The 25597-nt window shown below is 40.6% G+C and overlaps 1 protein-coding gene across 4 annotated transcripts in view; it reads right to left on the minus strand.

Annotated features, from left to right (window-relative positions):
* The window catches only part of MALRD1 (MAM and LDL receptor class A domain containing 1), a 243669-nt gene that overhangs the window by 185209 nt on the left and 32863 nt on the right, over positions 1 to 25597 (minus strand). For all 4 annotated transcript variants that reach the window (XM_083704544.1, XM_083704545.1, XM_083704546.1 and 1 more), the window contains 6 exons: positions 18553 to 18698; positions 14226 to 14321; positions 8960 to 9167; positions 7792 to 7938; positions 3957 to 4066; positions 3123 to 3302 (listed from right to left, as the gene is read on the minus strand). In XM_083704544.1, coding sequence (XP_083560670.1) covers positions 3123 to 3302; positions 3957 to 4066; positions 7792 to 7938; positions 8960 to 9167; positions 14226 to 14321; positions 18553 to 18698 — 887 coding nt within the window. The remainder of the gene's footprint in view (positions 1 to 3122; positions 3303 to 3956; positions 4067 to 7791; positions 7939 to 8959; positions 9168 to 14225; positions 14322 to 18552; positions 18699 to 25597) is intronic.

Genomic DNA, 25597 nt, shown 5'->3' on the forward strand with positions numbered 1-25597 from the left:
TAAAATGTAATCTAAAAAATATCATCTCACTCCAAAGTCAAAACATAAGTCCCATTCATCAATCAATCAATTCTTTATTGCGGTCCAAAGAGCCAACAGAATTCAATGCATACAACATACTTTCATAGCATATAAAATACATTAAAAGCACACAAACTGCTTGGGCAGATGATAAGGCTATGACTTTTCAGTCTTTTGTCTAATACCAATTGATCTCTGATCTTGGCCACCTCAGACAGAAACAGCCGAAGTCACACTAGGAATCCTATTATCCAGTAGGAACTTGGAATAGAAATGGCATAGAATTTCCCTGTAGATTTGCCAATAGTGGGTTACTCATATGTTGTTGGGTCTGCTTATAGTCTTCAGGACAGGAGAATGTGCTTCATGCATTCTACTTCCTGATTACTACAGGGAGAAAATCTTGCAAAGTAAGGAACAGCGGCAAATTTACCTCGGAGCATTTCCGAGGGGAACACATTAAGTCTGGACATAGTAAAAAGTCTACAATAATTGACAACTGTTAAATTCTTTAAATATTCAGCTGTGAAAAACAACCCGACATACTGTATACTCATGGCATTTGGTGAGCAGGATGAGTATGAACAGGCCCGCAAATCGCAGAAGGCATTATCCCACAATCTTTGTTTTTCTGAATTAAGAGCAGTGTAATACCCCATTATGTAAGAGAAGGTCTGAGGACAAACCAATTGAAGCATTTTTTGGGGCAATAAACTTGGACCAACAACTGAAGTACTCATCCTGTGATAAATGTATGAGTAACCCTGTGCCCAGTTTGAAAACACTGGCATTAAGCCAGTCAGAATTCTATTCAGTATTCCAAGATCAAGACCACTGCTTGAAAGAATATCATGCACATACAATATACACAAATATCATGGTTTAGGAGATTGGGGGATATGGATCAGACTAGTTTAGTAGCCCATCATAACTATGCTAGTCATATATCATGCTCAACAAGGGAATGCAGGTCACACAGAGAGAAATATGTCTAAGGTTTGCATTACTCTCTACTTCCACACCTCTGAACTGTAAAAACTCAAGAAGAAAAATTGGGTAAAAAAGTGCATAATCCAAGTGGAAAAGGGGTCAATTTCACAAAGCACAAACATCCACCATCCAAACATCTCAAGGGCTAAGGAAGGGACCATAAAAGGTCATTACATCCAACACCCAATTCATACAACAGGGCCTCAGCAACCATGTTAGCGGGACATTAGAATAGGCTGCTTGAGTTACATGGTTTTCTAGATGAGCAGAAGTTGTTGTTTGCAATTCAGTTTGATTCTCCCATTAATTCATTTTTGCCATCCCCACCGAAGCCAACAAGGCATTTTCACAATGAGAAATAATATCTGTTGTGATATTTTGTGTAAACACATAACGGCTGACAGCTAACAAATAGAGCCACATTTTATTGCGGGGGTCACTGGAGGGCTATGCGTTGCGCTGTTGAGAAATAGCTGTTTGGTTAAGGGCCTCATAGACGTGAAATATGACTGAAGAACAATGCTTAAAACAGAAGCCTCTCTTGCGCTATAAATATTTATGGTGTCCAGGATGAAGCGAAGTGGGCTTGTGCAGTAAGGGTGCTTTTTATGGTACATTAGCTCAACAGCAGACTCCACATTAGAATCACAGAGAGTTGGGGTGGAAGGGAAGAACGACAGTGACGTGTTCTGAGGAATTCATATGTCATTTTAAGAATTTGGCTAGAGAAACATTGCCAATCAGTGACAATACCATAATTGTCACTGGTGGGGAAGCTGCCAAGTTATTAACACACATGTTTGGCAACTTGGGGCACTGTGAACAGGGCATAACACCCCCTAGATAGGAGTGGGAAGGCCTAAAGGCCTGCATTGTCGCCTGCTCTCCTATGCTGCTCAACTCTCTGCTCCTCAGACTAGGAAAAAACTAACCTACACAAAGGTACTGGGATATTGCAGGGACCAAAAAATAGTGACAACACTGCAAGTGAAACACCATAAATGAAGTTACCAAAAAGGCTGTGCATGATTAATGTGCCTGAAAGGATCAGTTTCACATAGACTAGGATGGGGAACCCATGGTCCTCCTGTTGGACTCCAGCTCCCATTAGCCACAGCCAGAAGGGTCAGGGATGATTGGAGGGGTAGTCCAGCAACATCAGGATGATCCTACTCCTGATATGAACCTGATCTAGCCTCTGGCAGCCCTACCAAATTTCAGTCAAAGTATGTAGAAAGTCTCACTCATACCAAAAATAAAATATTTTTCAAACCTTGTAAGAAAAGAAGAAGAAGAAGAAGAAGAAGAAGAAGAAGAAGAAGAAGAGGAGGAGGAGGAGGAGTTTGGATTTGATATCCCGCCTTTCACTCCCCTTCAGGAGTCTCAAAGCGGCTAACATTCTCCTTTCCCTTCCTCCCCCACAACAAACACTCTGTGAGGTGAGTGGGGCTGAGAGACTTCAAAGAAGTGTGACTGGCCCAAGGTCACCCAGCAGCTGCATGTGGAGGAGCGGAGACGCGAACCTGGTTCACATTACGAGACTACTGCTCTTAACCACTACACCACACTGGCTCTCATTTTAATGTCACATCATTTTTAAAATTTTATATAACTGAATATCAACAACATTGGAAAGCTCTTCCTCCTACTTTCCTACAGAGTCTGACTAGGTCTGAAAGGGTTTGGCCTCTGAATGAGTGTATAGAAATCATAAAGGCTCCTGAGGCAAGTCCTTCTCTAAATGCTACTTAGCAATATCTACTAGGATAAATATGATCTCAAGAAATGCAAAATTCTGAACATTCTGCAATTGTTTCTAAACCAATATTAGATACATATTAACATGTGCCATACTATTTAGCAGCATTTTCCTTTATTTTTTAATTTCAACTGAAGTAATGTATTGGGTTGGATCCATATCAAGTTAGTTGAATTTAAGTCCTACTTAGATCAATGGAACAGATTAATTGTGACTAGGACAACTGACTTAATCTGCATCCAGCCAACTACATTGTTATTGTTAAAGTTTTAAAGTTATTTTGCAATGAGGAATACCAGCAGCAAATAACTACTTGCGTACACTTGTACCTTGGTGCGGGTAAGGGGCTTACCTGAAAAGGTCCTATAATTTCATCGCCAGTTATATTTCTTAAAAGTACATTTGCTTTTGTCCACTGCATTGTGCTCTTGAAAGGCTTTGAGTTATGTAAGCTTTGCAAATTCCCATCAACAGCAGTTCGAAGAAAGACACTCAGCTGGGAATCCTGGGACAATTGATACCAAAATCTCATCTGTTGGAAGGATTTTTAAAATGAAATTATGAACCCCTTCAATAGATCACAAAACAATCAACTATGAATGCACAGTATCTTTCCATGTACCCTTTAATCACAAATCTAATGTAACTGACCTGCAAGCATCCTTCAGTCTCCCCTCCAAAACCGACTGGGCTTTTAATTTGTTATTGTCAAATACTTAGAAAACTTTGAGGTTGCAGCACAGGCATTCCTCAGAATGCCTGGTTCTGAAGAAGAACCTTTATTTGGCCTTTTCTTAGAGTCAAGAGCTGGCAGAGAAGCTGCCAGTGCCTCTTGCAGTGGGGGGGGGGGGCAGGGAAGGGGCCAGTAGCAAAGAGGAAGATGGGGAACACAAGGGGCTCTCCAGTGGTAGGGTGGGTGAGTTCCAGTGTCAGCAGGGGCACTGGCAGGGACATTGTCAGTGGGGTGAGGGCATTTGTTATACCATGCCAAAGACCCCCTGAAATTTGGTGTTGACCCTGCCCAAGGGCATCTTGCAGGCTGCTGTTGGGGTGGATTGGGCTAGGACTGGGCTTGGCCCTCCAGGTGTTGTTAGTGTATAAGCAACATATGGTCTAATTCGGTTGGATAAACAGGAAGACAAAAACTGCTTATGCAAAGGATGGCAAGGAAATATCACCAAGTTACCTGGCAACATAGAGCATCGCTGGAGACTTTTGTAAAGACTGGGCTGCTGAGGTGAGAAATTATAGGCTTAGTGTTTGCCTCCAGTGAGCCAGTCACATAAATAAAGGTTCCTGAAATATAAAATAGGGAGGTTGTTAGGAACATTCATTGCCTGAAAACATAAATGACATGAACCTTTAATGCACTTCTTGGGGACATTCTTCTTCAAGCCTTGTTGATATGGTCTTATTCAGACCTAATAATAAATTATGTCCTGTGCATACAAGCCTAGGTGTGTTTCTGGCTTGAGCACGTCATCCTCCCCTCTCCTCTGGCATGGAAGATCAGAAGTTTTTGCTTCCATTTTTAATGAACAACAATGCATTGTCTGAATGCGGACAAACTGGTTACTCTTATCTAGGTTTTGGCGAAACTGCCACATCAGTTTGAATTTTTCTTTAGGAGCCTGTGAAAATTCATCAGCATTTCTGTGTGAATTTCTCCAAATACATGCATTTTTGTATAGAATTTTGCCTAATGCACACACATGGAAAGCAATTCCCCCCATTATAATGCTTGTATGTATATCATTTTCACCATTCTATGCATTTTTACACACACTTTAATATACATATTTTTATTTACATCGCTTGGCTAGAGAACTGCAAGATTGGAAGGAGTGCAAATTTAACAGGAGAACCCTTTTTTGCTTCAGATAACATTTCAAAGTGCGAACTGAATTGAATCCCCCCCCCCCCCAGTTTCTGATCTCAACTATAGTTTACTGAAACAGGCCAATTTCAAACTATAGATTATGAAGCTTCCTTGTTTCAATAAATCATAATTATGATTAGCCACAGTTTAGAGGTAAAAACAATGCTAACTGTAGTTAGATTAAATTGGAAGCTGACATTTCAGATCTCTTCCTCACGGCCACACCAGGAGTGGGGAGGGACAACACACAAACTCAAGGCTCATGTATGAAACAACAGAACACTGCATTCTGTTTCTGCTTGCAGGTTTCCCATAGACATCTAGTTGACCACTGTAAGAGCAGAATGTTGAACTAGATGCCTTTGGTCTGATCCAGCACGGTTCTTCTTAGGTTCTTAAGTTCTTGTTGTTTATTATTATATTTGTACCCAGTCATAGTAAGTTTTGTAAATTCTCAGTAAACTTCAGAGGATGACTCTTGGGCTATTAACCCTCTCATCCTTTCCAGCACCACTGTTCCTATCAGACTTTTACCCATCCCCTCCACCACCATCCTGTAGGACTGCTTTTTAACTTTAAATAAAAGGCATGAGAGCTAATCATGGATCCCCTGATATCTCATCTATTTTGGCCATTAGATTTTAAACCAACGAAAGAGACATTACATGCTGAGTCATGGAGTGATTAATTGCTTTGCCCGAAGTACTCTTCTTCCACTGGCACTACTCAAAGAGATCACTCTGGCGTTTATTGCTCAAACGCTGATTGATGCTGAAGGCCCCTCTGCTCCCTTTTCACCCATCTACCACTATTAGCACAAGGCTTGTTTTCAGAGCTAGAAAACAGCAGAGTACATAAGGTCTCATCTGGGAAGACAAAAGTATGTTTCCATTGCCCTATACAGTGCTGCAAACTATGTTTGGAATTAATGTAGTGCACAGACGATCAATTAAATTGAGCAAACAAAGCAAATTCTAGTGCATATATACTGCTAATGAAGCTCTGGTCCTGAACAAGCAACAATAGCTTGATAACTTTGAAAGTTATCAGGAGGAAGAGATGAAACTCATTGTAATGAAAATGCCTTTCCCCCTCATTTACAACTGTTTCTCTTGGTCCCATGTGGTGCTGAAATTGACTAGACCATAGCACATTATTTTGGTTCAATTATTTCACTTATAAGAGAACTGCAAATTTAAAGCTACATGAGACCAGTGCTACTTGGTCTTGAATGTGTTAGAGAGATTTAATGCATGCCATTAATAGAAAATTGTCTTTAAAAAGAATAATTTAAAGTTATTCAAATCGTGTGGAACCGTTGCCCAAAAATGGGCACCCATGTTCTGCTATTCTTCCTTATTGAAGCACTACATGATAATTTGCACGGATAAAGGATTTGTATGCCATGTATGCACCACGGCATTTCCATCTATAGCAGCGCAACTGGATGCCTTCATCTGCCCCAACTGCAACGAAACATGTGTCTCCCTGTATCAGCTTTTGCAACCACAGTAGGCACTGCAACCTTCCAAGCGTTTGACTTCACCCCCAACGGCACACTCCTCCATTGTCTCCCGAAACAGACGGGCGCCAGCGGCAATTACCCATATACATTGAATTAGCTGTATGTGCAGCTAATTGTACATGCATGCCATTTGTATGTGTGTCACACACACTAAATGCTCTGCGATAAAAAGGAAAACATTCCACGAAAAATGATCATTCATTTATTTATAAAAGATGAGGTGTCAGGCTTTGGTAAGGAGGCATGAGGCTCTGGCAGGGTGCCTTAGCACACCCACCTCCTTCCCAAAGCTGGGAAAGTGCTAACTAGGCTTTGGGAAGGAATTCTAGGACCCTGTGAGAGCCCTGCACACCTCCTTCCCAAAGCCCAGCATTTCGTTCACCCGGCTTTGGGAAGAACCACCCTGTTCTAACTAATTGTAGTTTCCCATTTCATTCCAACCAAGTAACTAGTTATCAGCTTCAGAACAAGCCAGAAGATTAAACCATGGTTTAAAGTTGGTTGGATATTGTGGCTTGCTCTAGAAGCTCCTGGTTCAAATTAAACAGAGAACTATGATTAATCAGGGGCTTCCTGGTTTGATTGCGCATGCTGCCAAGGAAGGAGTGAAGAGGCTGCATGCATGGGCAAAAAGCTTATTCATATCTCGGTCTATTATAGTGAGATATAATCATCTCAACTTGGACATTATCTGTTCTCAACCACATTGAATCATCTATTATGTATGTTATTCAGTTTCTCTCATCAACCTGCCAGCAGAGGCTAGTACTTTTAAAGCATGTTAGCAGTCTTACAGATCATGGAAGCCCAAAGCATGAACTGTATTTTTTCTCAAGAAGCCCACAGGCTTGACATTGTTATTTGTGCTAGTGGGAGGAGGGAAACTTAATTAAAGATCTAATCAGGACTGTCAAACTATCAGCCTTTGGATTTGAGCGACTACAGATATGCACTATGTAGGAGATAACATCTTTGAGAGTTTTTAGAACGGAGCATTTTAGATGACAATGGTACTGTTCTACTAAAAACAAAAACAAAAACCAGCTGGCAAGCTTCCACAGAAATCTACATCTTACCTATAAATGGTATAACAAAATGACCAATATTATGGAACACCAGAGTCATTTCCAGTGCTATGGTTCTGTGATTAGGTGGACCTAAATTTCATTGATTAAGGGGAATTTAGGATTGACTGCTATCATTCTACATGACCCAAATAGCTGTCTGCCTTTACCCAGTGAAAGAAGAACTAACCTTAGAGCTGGTAATAATTAGCACATTGGGCAGTGCCTAATGGCAAATCAGTCAGTGACAGCAACAGTAGGGATGAGCGAATGTGTCTTATTTCTGGTTCACATTACTTTCACGGGGTTTTACCTATAATTCTGTCCTGTTTGATTCCTGTATTAATCTGAATTTTTAAAACATCCTCTCAAACTGCATATTTAAATGTGCATTTTTTTGCCAATATATGCATTTAAAAGCATACTGTTTATGTTTAAGCCACTGGAAATACAAAGTAACTTGGACCCCAAGACTGCATATTTGAAGGTTAATACATACATATATACATACAATGTGCTTGAAAGCTCAGAAAAATGCTGTAGCATGACTCACCCTTATTGCTGCTAGTTGTATGATCTGTTCCAGGAAGGAGGGAATCCCCAGAAGTTTGTGCTTTCATTATCTTCCATTGTACATCCTTTGTGTTCAGTGTCTTCCATTTGCAAAGGTCAGACTCAAAGTCACAGAGAGTGTAATTTGCTATTGAAAACAGAAACACAAATAGAGTCAAGGGGGTGGGTGGGAAACTGATACAAAAATGTTATTGCATTATTATCTAAATTAATCTGTCTTAATAAAGCAACTATTGGGGTTTCACATTCAAATCCAAAAAGTTTATTTAAAGCGAAAACTATGTGAAGACTTTAAGACATCTATTGCCAACTGCTGCAATAAATTTAACACAGAAGTCTTTATTCAATATGAAGATCTTAAACTGAAGATTAAAAGTAGGGCATAAGTTTCCTAATTAATCTCAGTTGGCACGTATACACAAAAAGGCCCTTATGAGTGCTGTAAAACCATACTTTTTTCAATATAAAAACAACCAGGAGTGACACCTGAAAAGCAGTTAGATCGTAATTGCAGTCAGGCTAGGGACACGGGTGGCGCTGTGGGTAAAACCTCAGTGCCTAGGACTTGCCGATCGTAAGGTCGGCAGTTCGAATCCCCGCGGTGGGGTGAGCTCCCATCGTTCGGTCCCAGCTCCTGCCCACCTAGCAGTTCGAAAGCACTCCTAAGTGCAAGTAGATAAATAGGTACTGCTTTATAGCGGGAAGGTAAACGGTGTTTCCGTGTGCTGCACTGGTGCTGGCTCGCCAGTTGCAGCTTCGTCACGCTGGCCACGTGACCTGGAAGTGTCCTCGGACGGCGCCAGCTCCCAGCCTCTTGAGTGAGATGAGTGCGCAACCCTACAGTTGGTCACGACTGGCCCATATGGGCAGGGGTACCTTTATCTGTATAGTAAGGGATTAGCCCAACAGTGGTTCTAAAACACTGAAATGTTCTTGTATTCAATTTACTAGTTTAGGCTTGAATATGCATTGGTCTTATTCAGATGTAACACTAAACTATTACCAGAGTTTCCTGTTACATTCAAACTCAGGGAAAGTCTGGTTATTGCTAAATTATAGTTTGTTTCTAATATTCCTTTCTGTAGTGTAAATGCTTTCACTAGTCCTTTTGGCACTGTACCATCTTTGGAACAGGTGATTTAACTTACCACAAGCTGCTGGATCTTCATCACTTCCATCCAAACAGTCCAGGTGGTAATCGCAGGCCAAACTACTGTCAATCCATTGGCCATTGGCACAAGCAAATCGTTCAGAAGAACAAACCTCTGGCAATTCTGATGTCGTGTTTCCCACAAAATGAAAGTGATGCAGGCAGATGGTGCTCGTGTTGCTTTCGACTGTTCCTTCTAAAAGAAGCTGCAAGAATGGTTACTATTTTATATTTACCAAATTATTTCAATGGAAAGAGGAACAAATGGAAACTGAGGTATTAACATGGTTAATGTATTTGCTCAGTGTTTCATGCAACCTCTTTTAACATCCTGATTAATGTAGGACATGAGCCACACATAAAGTCATTACTCACGCACCACATTTAATGCACTTTCTATTCACACAGGCCCAATTTTGTGCAACATGAGCATGCTAGCAGCGCATCCACACAAGCCGTTAAAGGACAGTGTGCTAACATTACATAATAATGGTAAAAGTGTATGTACATGATATAGGACATGTGTGGTATATGCCATAGCTTGCATACTATATGAAACAAGCCTATGCTTCAGTTAACCAATTGGATTGGGTATACATTCTTTCTATGTGAAATCTAAGCCGCCTTCATGCATGAATTACATGAAGGGGCTATGGGGCTGCATGACTGCTCCTGTGGTCTGTTGGCTTCCCCTTGCCACTTATCTAATGTGTATGTATTAGGCATGAATATTTGTGTGCCTTCCACATGAGCTGGAATCCCAATCCTGGAAAATTCTAGTTCTCATTGAAAGCCTAACACCTAAAGGTCTATCCATATAGGGTTTTCCCTGCGGATATCCATGCCTATTGCCCAGGTGTCAGATACTGAGCCAGAAAAAGCTGAATGAGCTCAGGGCCAGGGGAAGCCCTGAAGCATCTTTCTGCAGATGATGCCCATTCATGTGTATAATGCACATAGGGGCTCCAATCAATGCTCAATTAAAAGTTGTTAAGATTGTTGGCTGCTTATGAGGAACAAATCCACATGAAGTCACTGGGACTAACTTCCAGGTAAACACGCATATATTGATTTGGTTGCACTTTCGTAAAGGCCAAACAAGCTCATGTTACTCCATTTTCTAACATAATTTCCACTTGTGTAATATACACAAGTGGATCAATTCAAGAGCCCTTTAAAATGATGAACTGTTGAAATATATTCAATATTACAGCAAACTGAATGACAGCTGGTGCAAAAAGAAAGGACAAGTTAACACACACCAAAGCCATTAGCAGGGATGGAGAGGTAAGTACTCAGATTTCCTATCTTTACAAATCTCCTTCTTTGGAAAGCTCACAAGAGATCAGTATATAATCCATTTTGCTTCCCCGCTAAAATTCAGTCAGAGCCTTCCTATAGGCCTTTAACCCCTACAGACGTGAAATAAGGTACTTTACCTTCCTAAATCTTAGTTATAATTGTGTCAACAGGGCCAGAGTAAGTCACAGTACACTGAGGTGAATTGCAGAGCAGATCCCAGCTCAAGTACTATCCAAATACAGTGGTACCTCGGGTTACAGACACTTTGGGTTACAAACACTTCAAGTTACAGACTCCGCTAACCCGGGAGTAGTACCTCGGGATAAGAAATTTACTTCAGGATGAGAACAGAAATTGTGCGGCAGCAGCGGGAGGCCCCATTAGCTAAAGTGGTACCTCAGGTTAAGAACAGTTTCAGGTTAAGAACGGACCTCCAGAATGAATTAAGTTCTTAACCAGAGGTACCACTGTAGGTAAGCACTGTTGGTTGCCCTTTTCAGCCAATGCAGCTTCCTGATTTTATTTTTAATGGTTCACAACTGAAATTGTTGGTTTTGAGGACTGCCCCATTGCACTGCCCAGTACAGTGAAGTCAGCATTGGTGCATACTGGCATGCCTTCACCAGTCATCTTTGACATCCCTCATCACTTGCAAGGCTCTGGTTCAACCCACAGAAGATAGGCTGGGCAAGGACAACAGATTAGTAGAAGGATCTGTCCATTTCAGTTCTCTCAGTTTCTCATTTTTCCAACCTTATAGTCGGTTTTTCACATGTTGCAACAATTTGTGATTATAAGCAATATCCTCATGAAAATCCACTTGCATTTTAGTGTGAATTTCTCCTAATAAACACATTTTATATGTAGTACTAATGTACACATTTCTGCAAGCAATTTCCCCTAATATAATGCATTTTTGGATGTTATTTTCACCAACACCTTCATTTGCATGCACACTTTCCCTAATTTATGCATTTTTTAAAAAATGCTGACAGGGACACGGGTGGCGCTGTGGGTTAAACCACAGAGCCTAGGACTTGGTAATCAGAAGGTCAGTGGTTCAAATCCCCGCAACGGGGTGAACTCCTGTTGTTTAGTCCCAGCTCCTGCCAACCTAGCAGTTCAAAAGCATGTCAAAGTGCAAGTAGATAAATAGGTACTGCCCTGGCAGGGAAGGTAAATGGCGTTTCCGTGTGCTGCTCTGGTTCGCCAGAAGCAGCTTAGTCATGCTGGCCACATGACCCAGAAGCTGTACGCTGGCTCCCTCGGCCAATAAAGCGAGATGAGCGCCGCAACCCCAGAGTCGGTCACGACTGGACCTAATGGTCAAGGGTACCTTTACCTTTACTAAAAAAATGCTGCTTGGTTGGCAATCTGTATTACCACATTCAGAATAGTGCAAATTTTGAAAGATAGATGTGTTTCTATTTGCATATTGTTTAAAAAACTGTGAATTTGATAGATTTGGCTTTTAATGTGTACTGAATCAAATTTCTTCTCTGTCCCTACATTGAGACACCAATGGGGAAATGATATTGCAAACCACATGTTATACATTCTCCTGCTGCCTTAGAATATTTAAAGTAGCTGACAGGGTCTCTGAATTGCCGTCTGGCAACTCTTATGGGGAGAGAGGAGGAAAACACTTTTAAAAAGAAAAGAAAAGAAAAGGGAATCAAGGATGGTATTTGACAGGGTCAGATATTTCATTGCTTTTATTCTCTGAACTCTATATCCACAATGCACAGACTAGTCTATCTCCTAAGCAGTTCAGTTAATGCAGTTGCTCAATCAATTTCAGAATATATATATATATATATATATATGCATGCGCAAAAAACCATATTGTTTGTAAATAATGCTCCTTTTAGGATTCAAATAAGGCATGAATTTCACAACTGGATGAAAAGTAGGAAGGAACATTGTACTGTACAATATACTCAGTAAAAAGTACTATTAAAAAATAAGTTGGAAGGAAGTGAGGAATTACAAACAAAGTAATCCGGTTTTGTTATGCTGGAAATTGATTTGACGCAGGAAATTGCCAGGAGGTAATTTTCCTGCAGCATGTTTTTAAGTGCCAGGTGTGCCCATAGTTTCTGAAATTCCATTCTGCCCTTTTAATGGAAAGCTTAATCCTGCAACAGCACTGGCTCACTCACCTAGCAGCAACTGGCTGGCTGAATTTAAAGGTGAAATAAATTGGAGCTGCTGCTGGCAGGTCCACTTCTTGTTACACTCCAGGTGATTTCTATACTTGGTAGGCTCTGGGAGCGAGGGCCAGACCAGGATGGTGGTTAGAGTGTTAAAGAAGGACAGAGATAACAGGATTCAAATCCCCACTGAGCATGGAATTCACTGAGTGGTTTTGGCGCCAGTCACTATCTCTTGGCCAAACCTACCTCACGGGGTGCCGAGGGGAATTAAAGGGGGATAATCATCTACCAGTATGTCATATACACCAGAGCTTATTGGAGAAAAGATGGAATAAAACATATTTAAGAAGTACACAAGACTGAAGAGTTTTAGGTTAGATATGGTAGCAGGCTTACTGCAACACAAAGTTAGTTTCTTGTGGGGCAGCAGTTTTGTTCCTGGCATGTTAAGAAGGTCCCCAGTGCCCCATGGGCAGAATTTGTCTCAGGCTTCTGTGTGAGGTCTGGCCAATGATATGGACTGGATTGTCAGGTCCTATGCATGTTCTGCTCCCTCCCTCTTTCCTGAAACCTGCAGCCTAGTCATCAAATACTTGGTGGAAACTTGAGAGTCAGTGGTACAGGCAGGTCATTTTAGAATGTGGACTTAGTGGTTACAATGGGCCCCCCTCTGGACAGACTTGTGTATTACTGCAGTTGTGTGGCACACACCATCAAACTTTTCCTTAGTCCCCCCCCTCCTGCCATTCCATGCTTAACAACTGCTTCTAGATTCCTGATATGCAAAAAACCCAAGAAGTTTACCAACCCTTATTTTATTTTATTTTATTTTTAGAAATACACTGAGCATATTTAGTTTCTTAGTTCAAACTTGCTTACATCAGGACTACAGGGGGGAAATGGGGTTTGCTTCTGCTGCCCTGATGCTAAACATATTGACTTGGGAATAAGCACTGTTTTGCTGTATAAAAAGGATAATATCTTGGCAGGTAAACATTATTTATTTATTTATTTATTTATTTATTTATTTATTTTTAAATGTATTGTTATAATAAATTATTGTACTTATAATTAATATTTATTGAAAATAATGATTACCTGTCCATGTACAGCCACACCAGCTATAAAACAGGGGAATCTGTTTGTTTGTTTCTAAAAAGAAGGCCGAGGGCGTTCTGGCGGTTCCCTCACTGCGAGAAGCCAAATTACAGGGAACCAGGCAGAGGGCCTTCTCAGTACTGGTGCCCGCCCTGTGGAACGCCCTCCCACCAGATGTCAAAGAGAACAACAACTACCTACATCTGAAGGCAGCCCTGTTTAGGAAAGCTTTTAATGTTTGATGTATTACTGTATTTTAATATTTGGTTGAAAGCCACCCAGAGTGGTTGGGGAATAATAATTATTATTATTATTAGATGGCAGGGAGACCAGCATAAGGCCCAGTGCATGCCCATGCCAGCCTGAGTGCTGATGTGGGGTCTCTTGGCTGTTTCTTCCACAATCGGACACTCTCTTTGTACTCATTTGGGGCTCCCTTGGGCTGGGAGGCCCTGGACTTTGGTGCCAAGGTCCAGCCCTAGCTGCACCACTGCTTGAGGTGCTTGAAAAGGAAGTTGTAGACCAAAGAACTTTGCCTGCAGGGTGCCTCCTGTTCTCTTACATGAAATACATTCTTCCATCTGCAAGCATGCGTTAGTTCATAGAAGAAAAATCCTAGAACATGGAATTCTCCATATATTCAGCAGCACCCCTAGGATCACTGGGATCAACTTTCAAAGTGGGGATACTTAAATGTTTTTCTCTTACCTTGGTTTTTTTAACATCTGTTGGTATCTCTATTTCTGCTTTCACCCACTCATTGTTAGTTGTTGCACTGGCTCTCCACAGTACCACTTGTTCATCCTGACAGGAATAAGACACATATATTTACATAAATTTACATACATATTTATAAATGTGCATCCATTTTATCTATGGCTTCTGTCAAACCACTTAAGTTCAGCCTTCCTCCAGTCTGATGCCCTCTAGATGTGTTGAACTCCAACCCCCATCATCTCTGACCATAGTCATGCTGGATGGGGCTGGTGGATGTTTTGCCCAAAACATCAGGAAGGCAGCAGTTTGGGAAAGGCTGGCTTAGCCGAACTTTCTGAACCATAATCAGGCTGTCACTGCTGCCTGGAGAAACACGGCTTTCTGCTTTCTGTACTTCGTTGCTGTGTTTACTGCTCTGATTGCATGGACTCCAGGGAAGACAAGGCATTTGCAGTAATTAGGCACAATAATTGAGCAATTATCAGGAGATATCTATGTAAATGTAAAATAAACTGCAATGGAAAGTTACAAGGCAGACAAAAAGACAAATGAGGGGTGGTTCCCCCACATGAGACAAAAGGTTAATGGGAATCTACTCTGCCAATGCTCATGAAACTTTGTTTAGAAAACAGCACAATCTTATGAATTTCTACTCAGAAGTATGCCCCATTGAATTCAATGTGACTTACTTCCAGGAGATGAAGTATCTCTTTTCCTGTGCCTTATACCAAATTGTGTGCCCCAAACACAAGCCCTAAGCTTTTCTTTTGTATAGGTCAAAAAGAAGCTAAGACCATGGAAGCAAAAATAGCCAGAGCAGTTCTAGCTGTGCCTCCTTCCAGGCCAGGGTGAAGAAATATGGATCTTATAAGATGTGATTTCACTACAGGGTTGCATGAGACAAGAGGCTAAGAAGTTGCATAGATCATGGAAAGAAATATCTAAACCTGAGAGTTCCTTGGCAGGACCAGGATATGCCATAGGTTATATATAAGTGATGCTTTTGAATTATGGTGCTGGAGGAGACTCTTGAGAATCCCATGGACTGCAAGAAGATCAAACGTATCCATTCTTAAGGAAATCAGCCCTGAGTGCTCACTGGAAGGACAGATCGTGAAGCTGAGGCTCCAATACTTTGGCCACCTCATGAGAAGAGAAGACTCCCTGGAAAAGACCCTGATGTTGGGAAAGATGGAGGGCACAAGAAGAAGGGGACGACAGAGGACGAGATGGTTGGACAGTGTTCTCGAAGCTACCAACATGAGTCTGACCAACTGCAAGAGGCAGTGGAAGAAGACAGGAGTGCCTGGCGTGCTCTGGTCCATGGGGTCACGAAGAGTCAGACACGACTAAACGACTAAACAACAACAACATATATAATTCTATACGGTCTCCTGAGGTGGTGTCTTAAGTTGGAACATAAAGTACAAGAGAAAAAAGGCACTGGGCAAGGTTCCTATGATATCAGCCCTGGCCTATCCAGAGGGCTCAGATTCTCTGTCAATCACAAGATGGTGGTGTACACACCAATTCTCTTCTACAATGGAAATGTTCTCTGGGGTCTAATAATATTGCCCATTATGCTAAGGCACACTGGGCTAGGTCTTAGTCTCAGGACTCCGAAGCTCTTGGGTCAAAGTTTCTGACAGTTCAAAAAGCAGAAGTCTTATTATATTGCACATTACTTGGTGGCATTGCTGCCAGTATGGAATGGAAAAGAACAAGTTCTCTTTGTGCCCTGTCAGCTACTTCAATTTGTCACTGTTCTCTTAAGTTTCATTTGCAGGTTGAAAAATCAGCCCTGCCACAGTTTTCAAGGCTTTGCTGCTCTTAAGGCAGCAAAGGATGGTGCTAGTTTGTGTGGTATATAGACTAAATCCTTAGGAATGTGACTTCACATTTCACATAAACTCTAGAAAAAAATTAATTGGATGGAATGAAGCTATTCAGTAGTCAGAAAGGGTCAAGCTCAACCCCATTCGAGAGGTGAAAACTCCCCTGCTTTGTTATAATACCTCCAGGTCAGAAAGCCTAATTTTGTCTCCGTTCCCATCACAAAGGCTTGGAAAACACTTTCCACTCCTTCTAGGAAGAAAAAGTAAGTAATTTGGTAATAGATCATCTAAGTGTCACTATGTTCTGAGCACTGCCCTACAGTTCATCAGCTCCATTGGTTTCCATCCTCAAAAAATGTTCCCAGTACCTTTGTGGCTCAATTTTTGGCTGCTTTTTTGAAGGTTCATTTGTCATCAAGAACTCTGTGCCATAGGTTGTGGGGTTACATTAATTCCCCTAACCTCAAGATTTTGATCTTAAAACAACAACAGCAACCTTGAATGCAGGGCAGCAAGAAACAGGGTGGATAGCGGATAAATGCTAATAGCAACTCTAGCTGAACCCATAAAGCAATTGTATTTTGACTGGGAAAAGAGTATAATAACTGAATCATAAAAAGTGTAAATAGGCTGCTGCAAAGAAAGGTCTGAGATCTGATAATGTATGCTGTCAAAATTATATCTGAGTATGTATATCAATGCCTAATTCAGTTAATTGATTTAATCTCTGTGCCAAGTCTTTTAATCTCTTCCCTACTTTATTTACAAAAATTGTGCCTAATTGACCTATGATTTTGGTTAAGTACTTGGAGAAGAAGAAGAAAATAATTTTAATAGAATTCTTTTGAGGCCACAGGATACATTGAGCATATGTGACTTGCTGGCATAAAGCACTTAATTGGTTTTTGCTTTGTTTGTTTGTCTGTGGAAATGAAACTCCTAACTCCTGACTTGCAAACCCTTTCTTCTAGCTAAAGAAGAAGAAGAAAAAACCATGGTGCTTTTTTGCCTTTGAACATACAGGCATAATTTAGCTGGTGAGCTTTTTTCTATCATTTACTCTTTTTCTACCACTTTCTCTCCATGCCATAGAATTCACAGATTTCTTTTGACTCTGTGAGCCAATTTACATGTTACAGCCCCACATGCAAGTTGCTGGGAGGGAAATCCATATGGTGGGTCTTCTGCAAGGGGAAAGTAACATCACCTGCGACATGGATTTTCTACATCACATAGTGAGCCTCCATACTAGTGCCACATATTCATTAGAACAAAGGAAAGTGCCCTGTATCAAGTCAGATCAACATTCCATCTACTTCTGTATTGTCTACACTGAGTGCCAGCAGCTCTCTATGATTTCAGACAGGAACCTTTTCCAGTCCTGCCTGGAAGTGCAAGGATTGAACTAAAGATCTTTTACAGGTAAATCAGATATTTACCAAGGAGTTTCAGTCTCTCCCAAGTTTGCCTGAATTCTACAGTCCCCCCCCCCCCCCCGGGCATGGGATTGAAATGTCCATCTCCTGTTTTCTGGGTTAGTGCTCTGTCCCTGTGAATCATTCTTCACAGTAGCTGACAATGATGTGCAGGTACTCTATACAGTGTGAAAGATCTGTATAGTAAATGGCATGGTGTGCTATCAGCTCCTTTGTGAAGCTACTACAAAAGCAATGCAGGAAGGTGGTAGACAAATGTATTCTTCATTGCCTCTCTTTCGATTCTTCTGGAGAAGGATAAGATCTATGACCTGACTACAAATATCCTTTCCCTGGTGGAAATTGATGAAATATGCAGAAATGGCTAAATTAACTTAGTAGAATAAGAGGTTAGGAAGAAAGAGTTTTTAAGGAAGATTGGAAAAGATTTGTAGAATATTAGAAAAAAAACTATTGTAAACAAATTAAGGCATTAGCAGGATTAGAGTAAATTCAGCAGTATAGAGACAAAACTGAAAAAGGAAAGAATACAGATTGATTAGAATATGCAGTGGAAAAGGGTAACTAAAACGAACTATTAAAGGGGAGGGGAAAGGAAGTTGATGTTAAATATATGATATACACTTTGGTATACAGGTCTGTAAAATTAAGAAATTGTATTTTTAAAAAAACCCAAATACCCTTTCCCTACTACTAGTTGTGTTTTTGTTTTTTCCATTTTGAAAAGAATGTATGTAATCATTCAGGGAAACACAACAGTAAAGCCTGCAAAAACAATTAATCCTATTTTTTAAAAGTGTTTGTTTCTGCAGACATGTTCCATTCTTCCAGCTTTTCTTCTGGAGTTTAGTATATTATACCTTCCTACTGAAAATGCACAAAGAACTTTTTAAAAACAATGTGCTACTATTCAGTGGTTTCTATAAAAGCTTCGTTCCTGTTCCTGGAGAACTGGATGAAAAAGGAAGGGAGATTGGGCATGTGCTGCAAGAGAGGAAGTCTGTTTTTCTGTCTGAAACTGAATTATATCCACAATTATTTACTTACCGCATCAGTATAAAGTACTGCTTTGAGAACGCTGTTATCCACCATGGTGTAATGAAACCAAATATGGCAGTTTTCACCAAAGCAATGACACATTGAGCCATTCAGAGTTGGGCTTTCATATGATGTGTTGACCCACTTATAGCATCCTGAAAAAGAATCTCTCCATTAGTTCTTCAAAAATTGATGATAACAATCATGATGATAACAATGATAACAATTTATAGTAACCTTATTTCTAATCTACCTTATATCAGATGATCTCAGAGATGGGTTACAATCCATAAAATGACAACACAAAACCACAAAAATCAATACTCATTAATAATTATAGCCAACATAACATCCATTGCTCAGCAGTAAGAATCAACATAGTTAGCTCAAATGCAACTGTAGTTCATGCTGCCAAAATGCTTGGTGCCAAAATGAAGCTATTTCACAGCCAGGGTGCTACAGCAGATAAGGCCTTCTCCAGCATCTCCACATGTATGCCCTACTAAAGGTGGAACACAGATGAGAGCCCCCCCCCCAAGAGATTTTAATGCTTAGGTATGAGTATGTGAGGAATGGCACTACCTCAAGTATTGAGGTCTCAAGCCATTTATGGCTTTAAACACCAGCAGCAACTTTGAAATCAGACCAGAAAAAATCCTGGCAGCCATGGTCCAGAGATGGCTAAAGTGTGACTTTCCAGATGTTGCTAGTGTAGAACACAAGACAGTACAACCAATGATCAAGGATAATTGGAATTGCCATTCAGCAACAATGGGAGGGCCACATATTAGCCACCACTGCCATAGACTTAATGCTATACAGGTATCTGTGTTGTTTCCATTGTAGCTTTCATTTGAAGAAGTCCTCAGGTCCTTCCACCCTCCTAATATGGAGCAATCTGCTTCCATTCTCTATGAGTTTCCACATATGATTTATACTGGAAATATAAAGAAATATTATCAAAATAAAATGTTTTCAGCTTTTAAAAAGCTGTTTTTCTGAAGAAAGTACCAAAGGAGGTGAGATATAATCAGTGTAAGACCCCTGCAGTAGTTTCATAGCAAGGCATATTGTGCAACCAAGTTGCAGAAGCACATGGGTTTACAGCTAAAGCTGTAATTTCAGATCTTTTTGACCTTTTGCTCCCGATAACAGCATTTCTATGGAGGCCTAAGAGAATGACTTGTGTCCTTCATATTCTCCTTTAACTACCTGAAATAAAAAGAGCAGACATCTGTTCTTTTAAAAATATATGATCACTTCTTATTCTTGAATCATTGGACTATCTGGCTATTTTCAGAAGCTGATAGTTAAAATCTTCTAACGCTTCACCCTTCGGCTTCTGTGAATATCATTATGGATGGGAAATATAGAGCTTGTTCTCCGAGCAATTTCTATCAAACAGAAAAGATGGCCCTGTAGCCAAATGGGGCAATGGCAAATTCTAAAATGAGGTCAGGCATTTCTCTTTTTCCTGCTGATCTGCTGTGCATCAAGTCATTTAATTTGACCTTGGCACTAAAGTACACCGGCTGGTGATGCTAATTTGAGTTGATTGGCAAGGCAGGAAAATTTTAAGACTGTAGTATCCCTGGCTTTCTGGCATTTTTGATCATGTGGCTCGCTGACCTCTTCTTCACTTAACCCTGGTTCAAACAGAAGTTCAGGGCTCTTCTTATCTACAGGACAATCAGTGTCAGGATGGGAACATTTTCACAGCTTCCTGCTACTGGAGATTCATAGTTTGTTGATATGAATTTTGAGATAGTTTCTCATTATTAGGGCTCAAGTTCCAGGAGTGGTTGTTCTTGTGTAAACCACAGGCCCTCTGTGTTGCATATTTCTCTCTTTTTCCTTCATGACAATTTAGGGTGGCCATTCATGCAGTACCAGCCCCCCCCCCCCAAAAGAGGCCACAGGTTTCCATATGCTAAATTACAAACCACTCTTCAAAGACCTACTGCCCAGGTTGTAGAACCAGGGCCACTAGCAGCACACCAACATGTGATTCAGAACATTGTACAAAAGAAAATATTGGGAGGCTACAACTGACCATGCCCTATATTAGCGTTCAACATATTGTTGTGCATCACCCCAGTCTCTGAGAAGTGAAATATTCCAGGGATTTCAGGCGCTTACCCGGGGGTCCATGTTTCCTTTTGGAAATGAGCCACAGTGAAGACTGTGTTGTCTTTATGATATATGATTTATTTGAACAAATATACAACCTGAGCCTACGATGGAGGGGTTCCTAGCACCAACACCCCAAGAGAGTGTTGCTTCTGCCATTGGCATGACCTTGGATCCAAACTGACATCAAACATCACACTCTGCTGCTTTGTTTCTCAGTCACATAACTCCTAACTCTCTAAGCTCCAGCTTTATCTGTTGAGGAAGAGGGGCCCGACTCATTTGCTGTCTCACACCAAGCCCCTTTCATCCTCTGTTTTCTTAATGGCTAGAATCAATCAAAATGTTTATTCGGCTTTACGCCCATCATGAAACACAACACAACAAAACAAATCAAATAAAACTGCGGACTCGTACAAACCACAAATAGTATAACATAATTCACAACTCACAAGGACAGATATTAGCCATTCATAAGAAAAGTTTAAGATTAAAAATTTTAGGCACTACACTAAAATCAATATCTGATGTCATTATAGAAAATTATTAATGGCTCATCTCCCAGACTATCACCTCACTTAGGAAATTTATTCTGGTTTAATCAGCTTTTGACACTTGCAGATTCCAGGGGATTAGAAGTGTCTAGTACACAACTTACTACACATGGGTCTGATTAAATTCTAACACTTACTAACTCCAGGAATTTAGAAATGTCTAGCACCCATGAACTCATAACACTATTGTCCATGTCCATATGTATGGGAATCTGCTTATTTTTACTATCTGGCAATATAGAAAGGGTACTTTTACCATATACCTGCTACCAAATGAAAATGGGGAAAGCAGGGGTGCAGTAAAATTATTCTCACCATGCAGACTGGCTTCTAGATATTAACTTCCCATTGTGTGATTGCAGCACATTGCAATATGAGACCTCAGGCTAAATGATTACGAGTTGCCATCCATGCTGGTGCATAACATTGCTGTCATGAATATTCCCATGGTAGAAAAAAAGATACGATCACGGTAACAGATCAGCTGATCCACTACATTTAAAATGAGGCTCTTAGAATGAGAGTTCTTTAAAGGCTGAACTACATGTTAGGTTATTGGGGGGGAGGCCATTTGTATTGGAAGGAAAGGCAGTTGCTATGATCCGATGCACAATGTTCTCCCAATCTGGGTTAGGGCTCTACACCAATTCCCTGCCAACACTCTCTCCCTCCCAGCTGCTATTTTCCCTTAAAGCTCCCATATGTAGTTTGACCATTGTGCAAGGAAAGAATTTTCTTAGGTACTGCAAATAAGTTAGATGGCACTGCTGTGGTTCGCCAGAAGCAGCTTAGTCATGCTGGCCACATGACCCGGAAGCTGTCTGCAGACAAAAGCCGGCTCCTTCGGCCAGTAAAGTGAGATGAGCGTCGCAACCCCAGAGTCATCTGTGACTGGACTTAACAGTCAGGGGTCTCTTTACCTTTTTACTCTGATCTTAACACCAACTTCAGTGGATATAAACAGATAATTGCATTGTCTAGCAAAGACTATGCACAGCAACAAATTAACAGTGCAATTCTTTGTATGTGTATTCAGAAGTCAGTCCTATTGAGTTCAGGATACCTTAATCCCAGGTAAATGTGCACAAGACTGCAGCCTAAGACAAAATAGTGGTTCCTGAATAAACACAAATATTCAATGATAGTAGTAAGTTCCTCTGCACTCAGGGCATAGGTTGACATTAATATGGCATGGGTATTAATAGGGACCCCACCCCCGGCACTATTTCAATTTCCTTTTTTGGAAACTTGAGATCAAATAGCTCAAAGACTGTATCTAGGAAAAAAGATTAGATTTTATTCAAGCAGGTTTTCTAATCTCACTCATTTGTATGCATCTGTGTATCAAAAACCCTTGTTAGAGAGTTATGCTTTGAGACGGCTATATCCTTGAAGCTCACTAGGCACAGGACCTTGCATCTCATTTTGGAGCTGTCAGTAAACTTTCCCTTGACAATGATTACCACTTTAAAAGGACTAAGTTTACAGGTCAGTCTTTGATGAATGAATGCTATGATAACCCACCTTGCATGTCCAAAGGGTAACATTCTAGGCAAGATAACATGAGCCAGATTTTGTAGGTGTACTCACAACAGAGCACTTAACATGTTGCAGCACTCAGGCGGCCACTGAGAAATGCTTCCACATGGTGAGAGGTCCCTACAGTGGGTGAATGTAAGGGGTTCGGAACATGGATTTGCCTTATCACTTGGGAATTCCCTAGGCTTATGGAAATACCTTTTGCCCCAAAATGATTTTCACATGAGTGCTTCTCAGAACTTTCCATGTGAAGAGATTCATGATTAGATGTACTGGATTAGGGAATCTGTTCATTTAAAAGGAGGCAAAGAGAGAATCTTCTCAAATCCTGCAAACCAGGGCTTATGCTAACCTCCACTGAATATAAACAAATATTTGTATTGGCTAGTAAAGACTGGTTGATTATCCCACTCTTTGTCTTTGGAAGCATTATGAGGGACTGTGAGAAACATCATGGAAAAGGACTAAGGTGAAACTATGAAACTCCCTTGTTATTTTTGTTTAAGTAATCTTGTTATATTTATAGTATTGAAATGTAGGTTTTTTACCTCCTTTCAACATAATCCATCTCACAGGGAGTCATGTACACTGCCCTAAACTCCCTTAGATGAAAGGTGGGATCAAAACGTAATAAATAATCAATGAAACAGCTCCCAGAAACATTTGTCATTAATATTATGTAATCTGCATTAATTGGGTATTTTTTGACATTATTGTCAAATCCTGGCACCCAATGAAATGTGTGCATGTTTAAGGGGCCTTGTTTAATGTAGGGTAAGTCAAGCCAGTGTAAACAGGAACAGCAAGCATGCACTGCAGATATTTGAGAGGATATTTATTTACTGAGACAATTCATGAGTGCCATAAGAAGCACTGGTGGATGTTACTGCACTTGCAGGTGTCAGGTAAGCAACCCCTGGCATAGACTGTGGGATAGGCTGGGAGAGATGGGGACAGTGGCATGGTTTATCTATTTCCCTTCGTATGATTAAAATCACATAGAGGGAGATGTGTGAAGAGGGCTATGGACAAATTTTAATATCAGCGTCCTGTACAGCCATGTGAAAATGCTGCATAGACTTCCACTGGTAAATAGAAATACATTTATTGTGTTTGATACAGTTTTGCTCTAAGGTTGTACATTCAGATGCAAGGAATTAAACATTTCTAATTTTCATACCAACTCATGTTACATGTTCTCAACTATCAATGAGCAGTGAGTTTAATCTAATCACTTATGGAGAAGGCAGAAAAAACAATGTATATATTTCACCAATTTAGATTTGGGGAATGCAGTCTAATCTGCAACGGTCGAATAATCTTAAATAGCTGGGCTTTGTTTTTTGTTTATGTTTTTACAGTGCAAAGGGAAGAAAATATTTGCTAAATACAACACTAAACCAGAAGATACTCTCTGTTGGGTGATTAAGATTTTTACTACATAATTCTATATGTTGCTAAAATGATGTGCTTATTCTGAAACTCTATAATTGTCCACTATATTTGCAAACAGCTAATAGGAAAGAAAAATCCAGTAAAGATACCAATTATAACACCAGGAAAACAACAATACCGAAAATGCTATAAACAAACAGGCAATAGATCTTTTAACGTTAGGACAATTAAACAAGCGGCCAGCATTCTGTTCTTTAGTCCAAGGACTCCATTGATGCAAAGCTCATCCATTTCAATAAAGTTCCAACTAGCTCAAGTGCCATAAAACTCAAGAGTTTAATAACACAGAAAATAGAAATCACACAGCTAGAAAAATATCAGTCAAGGTCAAGAAGAGAAGTTTATTATATGTATGAGTACATTAAAAGACTCGCAAATATTCTATAATCAATTTTGTTTCATGAATACTGTTGTCCAGTTGCCATCGTGATTTAATTTTACAGTATGCTCACTATCTATGTGGGAGGGGGCTTGAACAAAATTAGAAAAGAAAACATTTTCTTTGCAAATCTCAACCTCAGCAAGCTGCTTTTGAGAGTGGTATGTGACATTGAGAGGTTTTTGTTTTGTTTTTTGTGCTTGAGCTATAAAGCTGATCTCTGCTATCCATTTATGCTCAGAATAAATAGAAGGAAGAAATACTTGGTGTCTGAGCTATCATGAGTGAGACTGAACCAACTGAAACCTTGGGGTACATTCCAGAAATTATGTTTCTATGCATCTTATACTTAAAGTGCTTCAGCAATTATTTTAAGATGAAACACTGAACTATATATGAACATATAAAGCTGCCCTACACTAAATGTGACAGTTGAATCTGAATAGCTCAGCATTGCCTACTCTGACTGATGGTGACAGAGAAACCACAGATAAGAGTATAGGATCTTCTCTGTGCCAAGAATATGTTCTAGCGATCTGCTGTGAGTCTTCAAACGTAGTTCTGTTTATTTTAATAATGGTACCTGTCAGGGGACATGGGTGGCACTGTGCGTTAAACCACAGAGCCTAGGGCTTGCCAATCAGAAGGCTGGCAGTTCAAATCCCGTTGCTCAGTCCTTGCTCCTGCCAACCTAGCAGTTCGAAAGCACGTCAAAGTGCAAGTAGATAAATAGGTACCGCTCCAGTGGGAAGGTAAACGGCGTTTCCGTGTGCTGCTCTGGTTTGCCAGAAGCGGCTTAGTCACGCTGGCCACATGACCCAGAAGCTGTACGTCGGCTCCCTCGGCCAATAAAGTGAGATGAGCGCCGCAACCCCAGAGTCAGTCACAACTGGACCTAATGGTCAGGGGTCCCTTTACCTTTACCTGTCAGGGGACTGCCATCGGAATGGGGGAGGGAGGCAGGGGAATACTGAGAGCCTCCGAAGCTTCTGAGAAG

This window comes from Podarcis gaigeae (assembly GCF_964106915.1).
Source record: "Podarcis gaigeae genome assembly, chromosome: 12".
Classification (NCBI taxonomy): Eukaryota; Metazoa; Chordata; class Lepidosauria; order Squamata; family Lacertidae; genus Podarcis; species Podarcis gaigeae.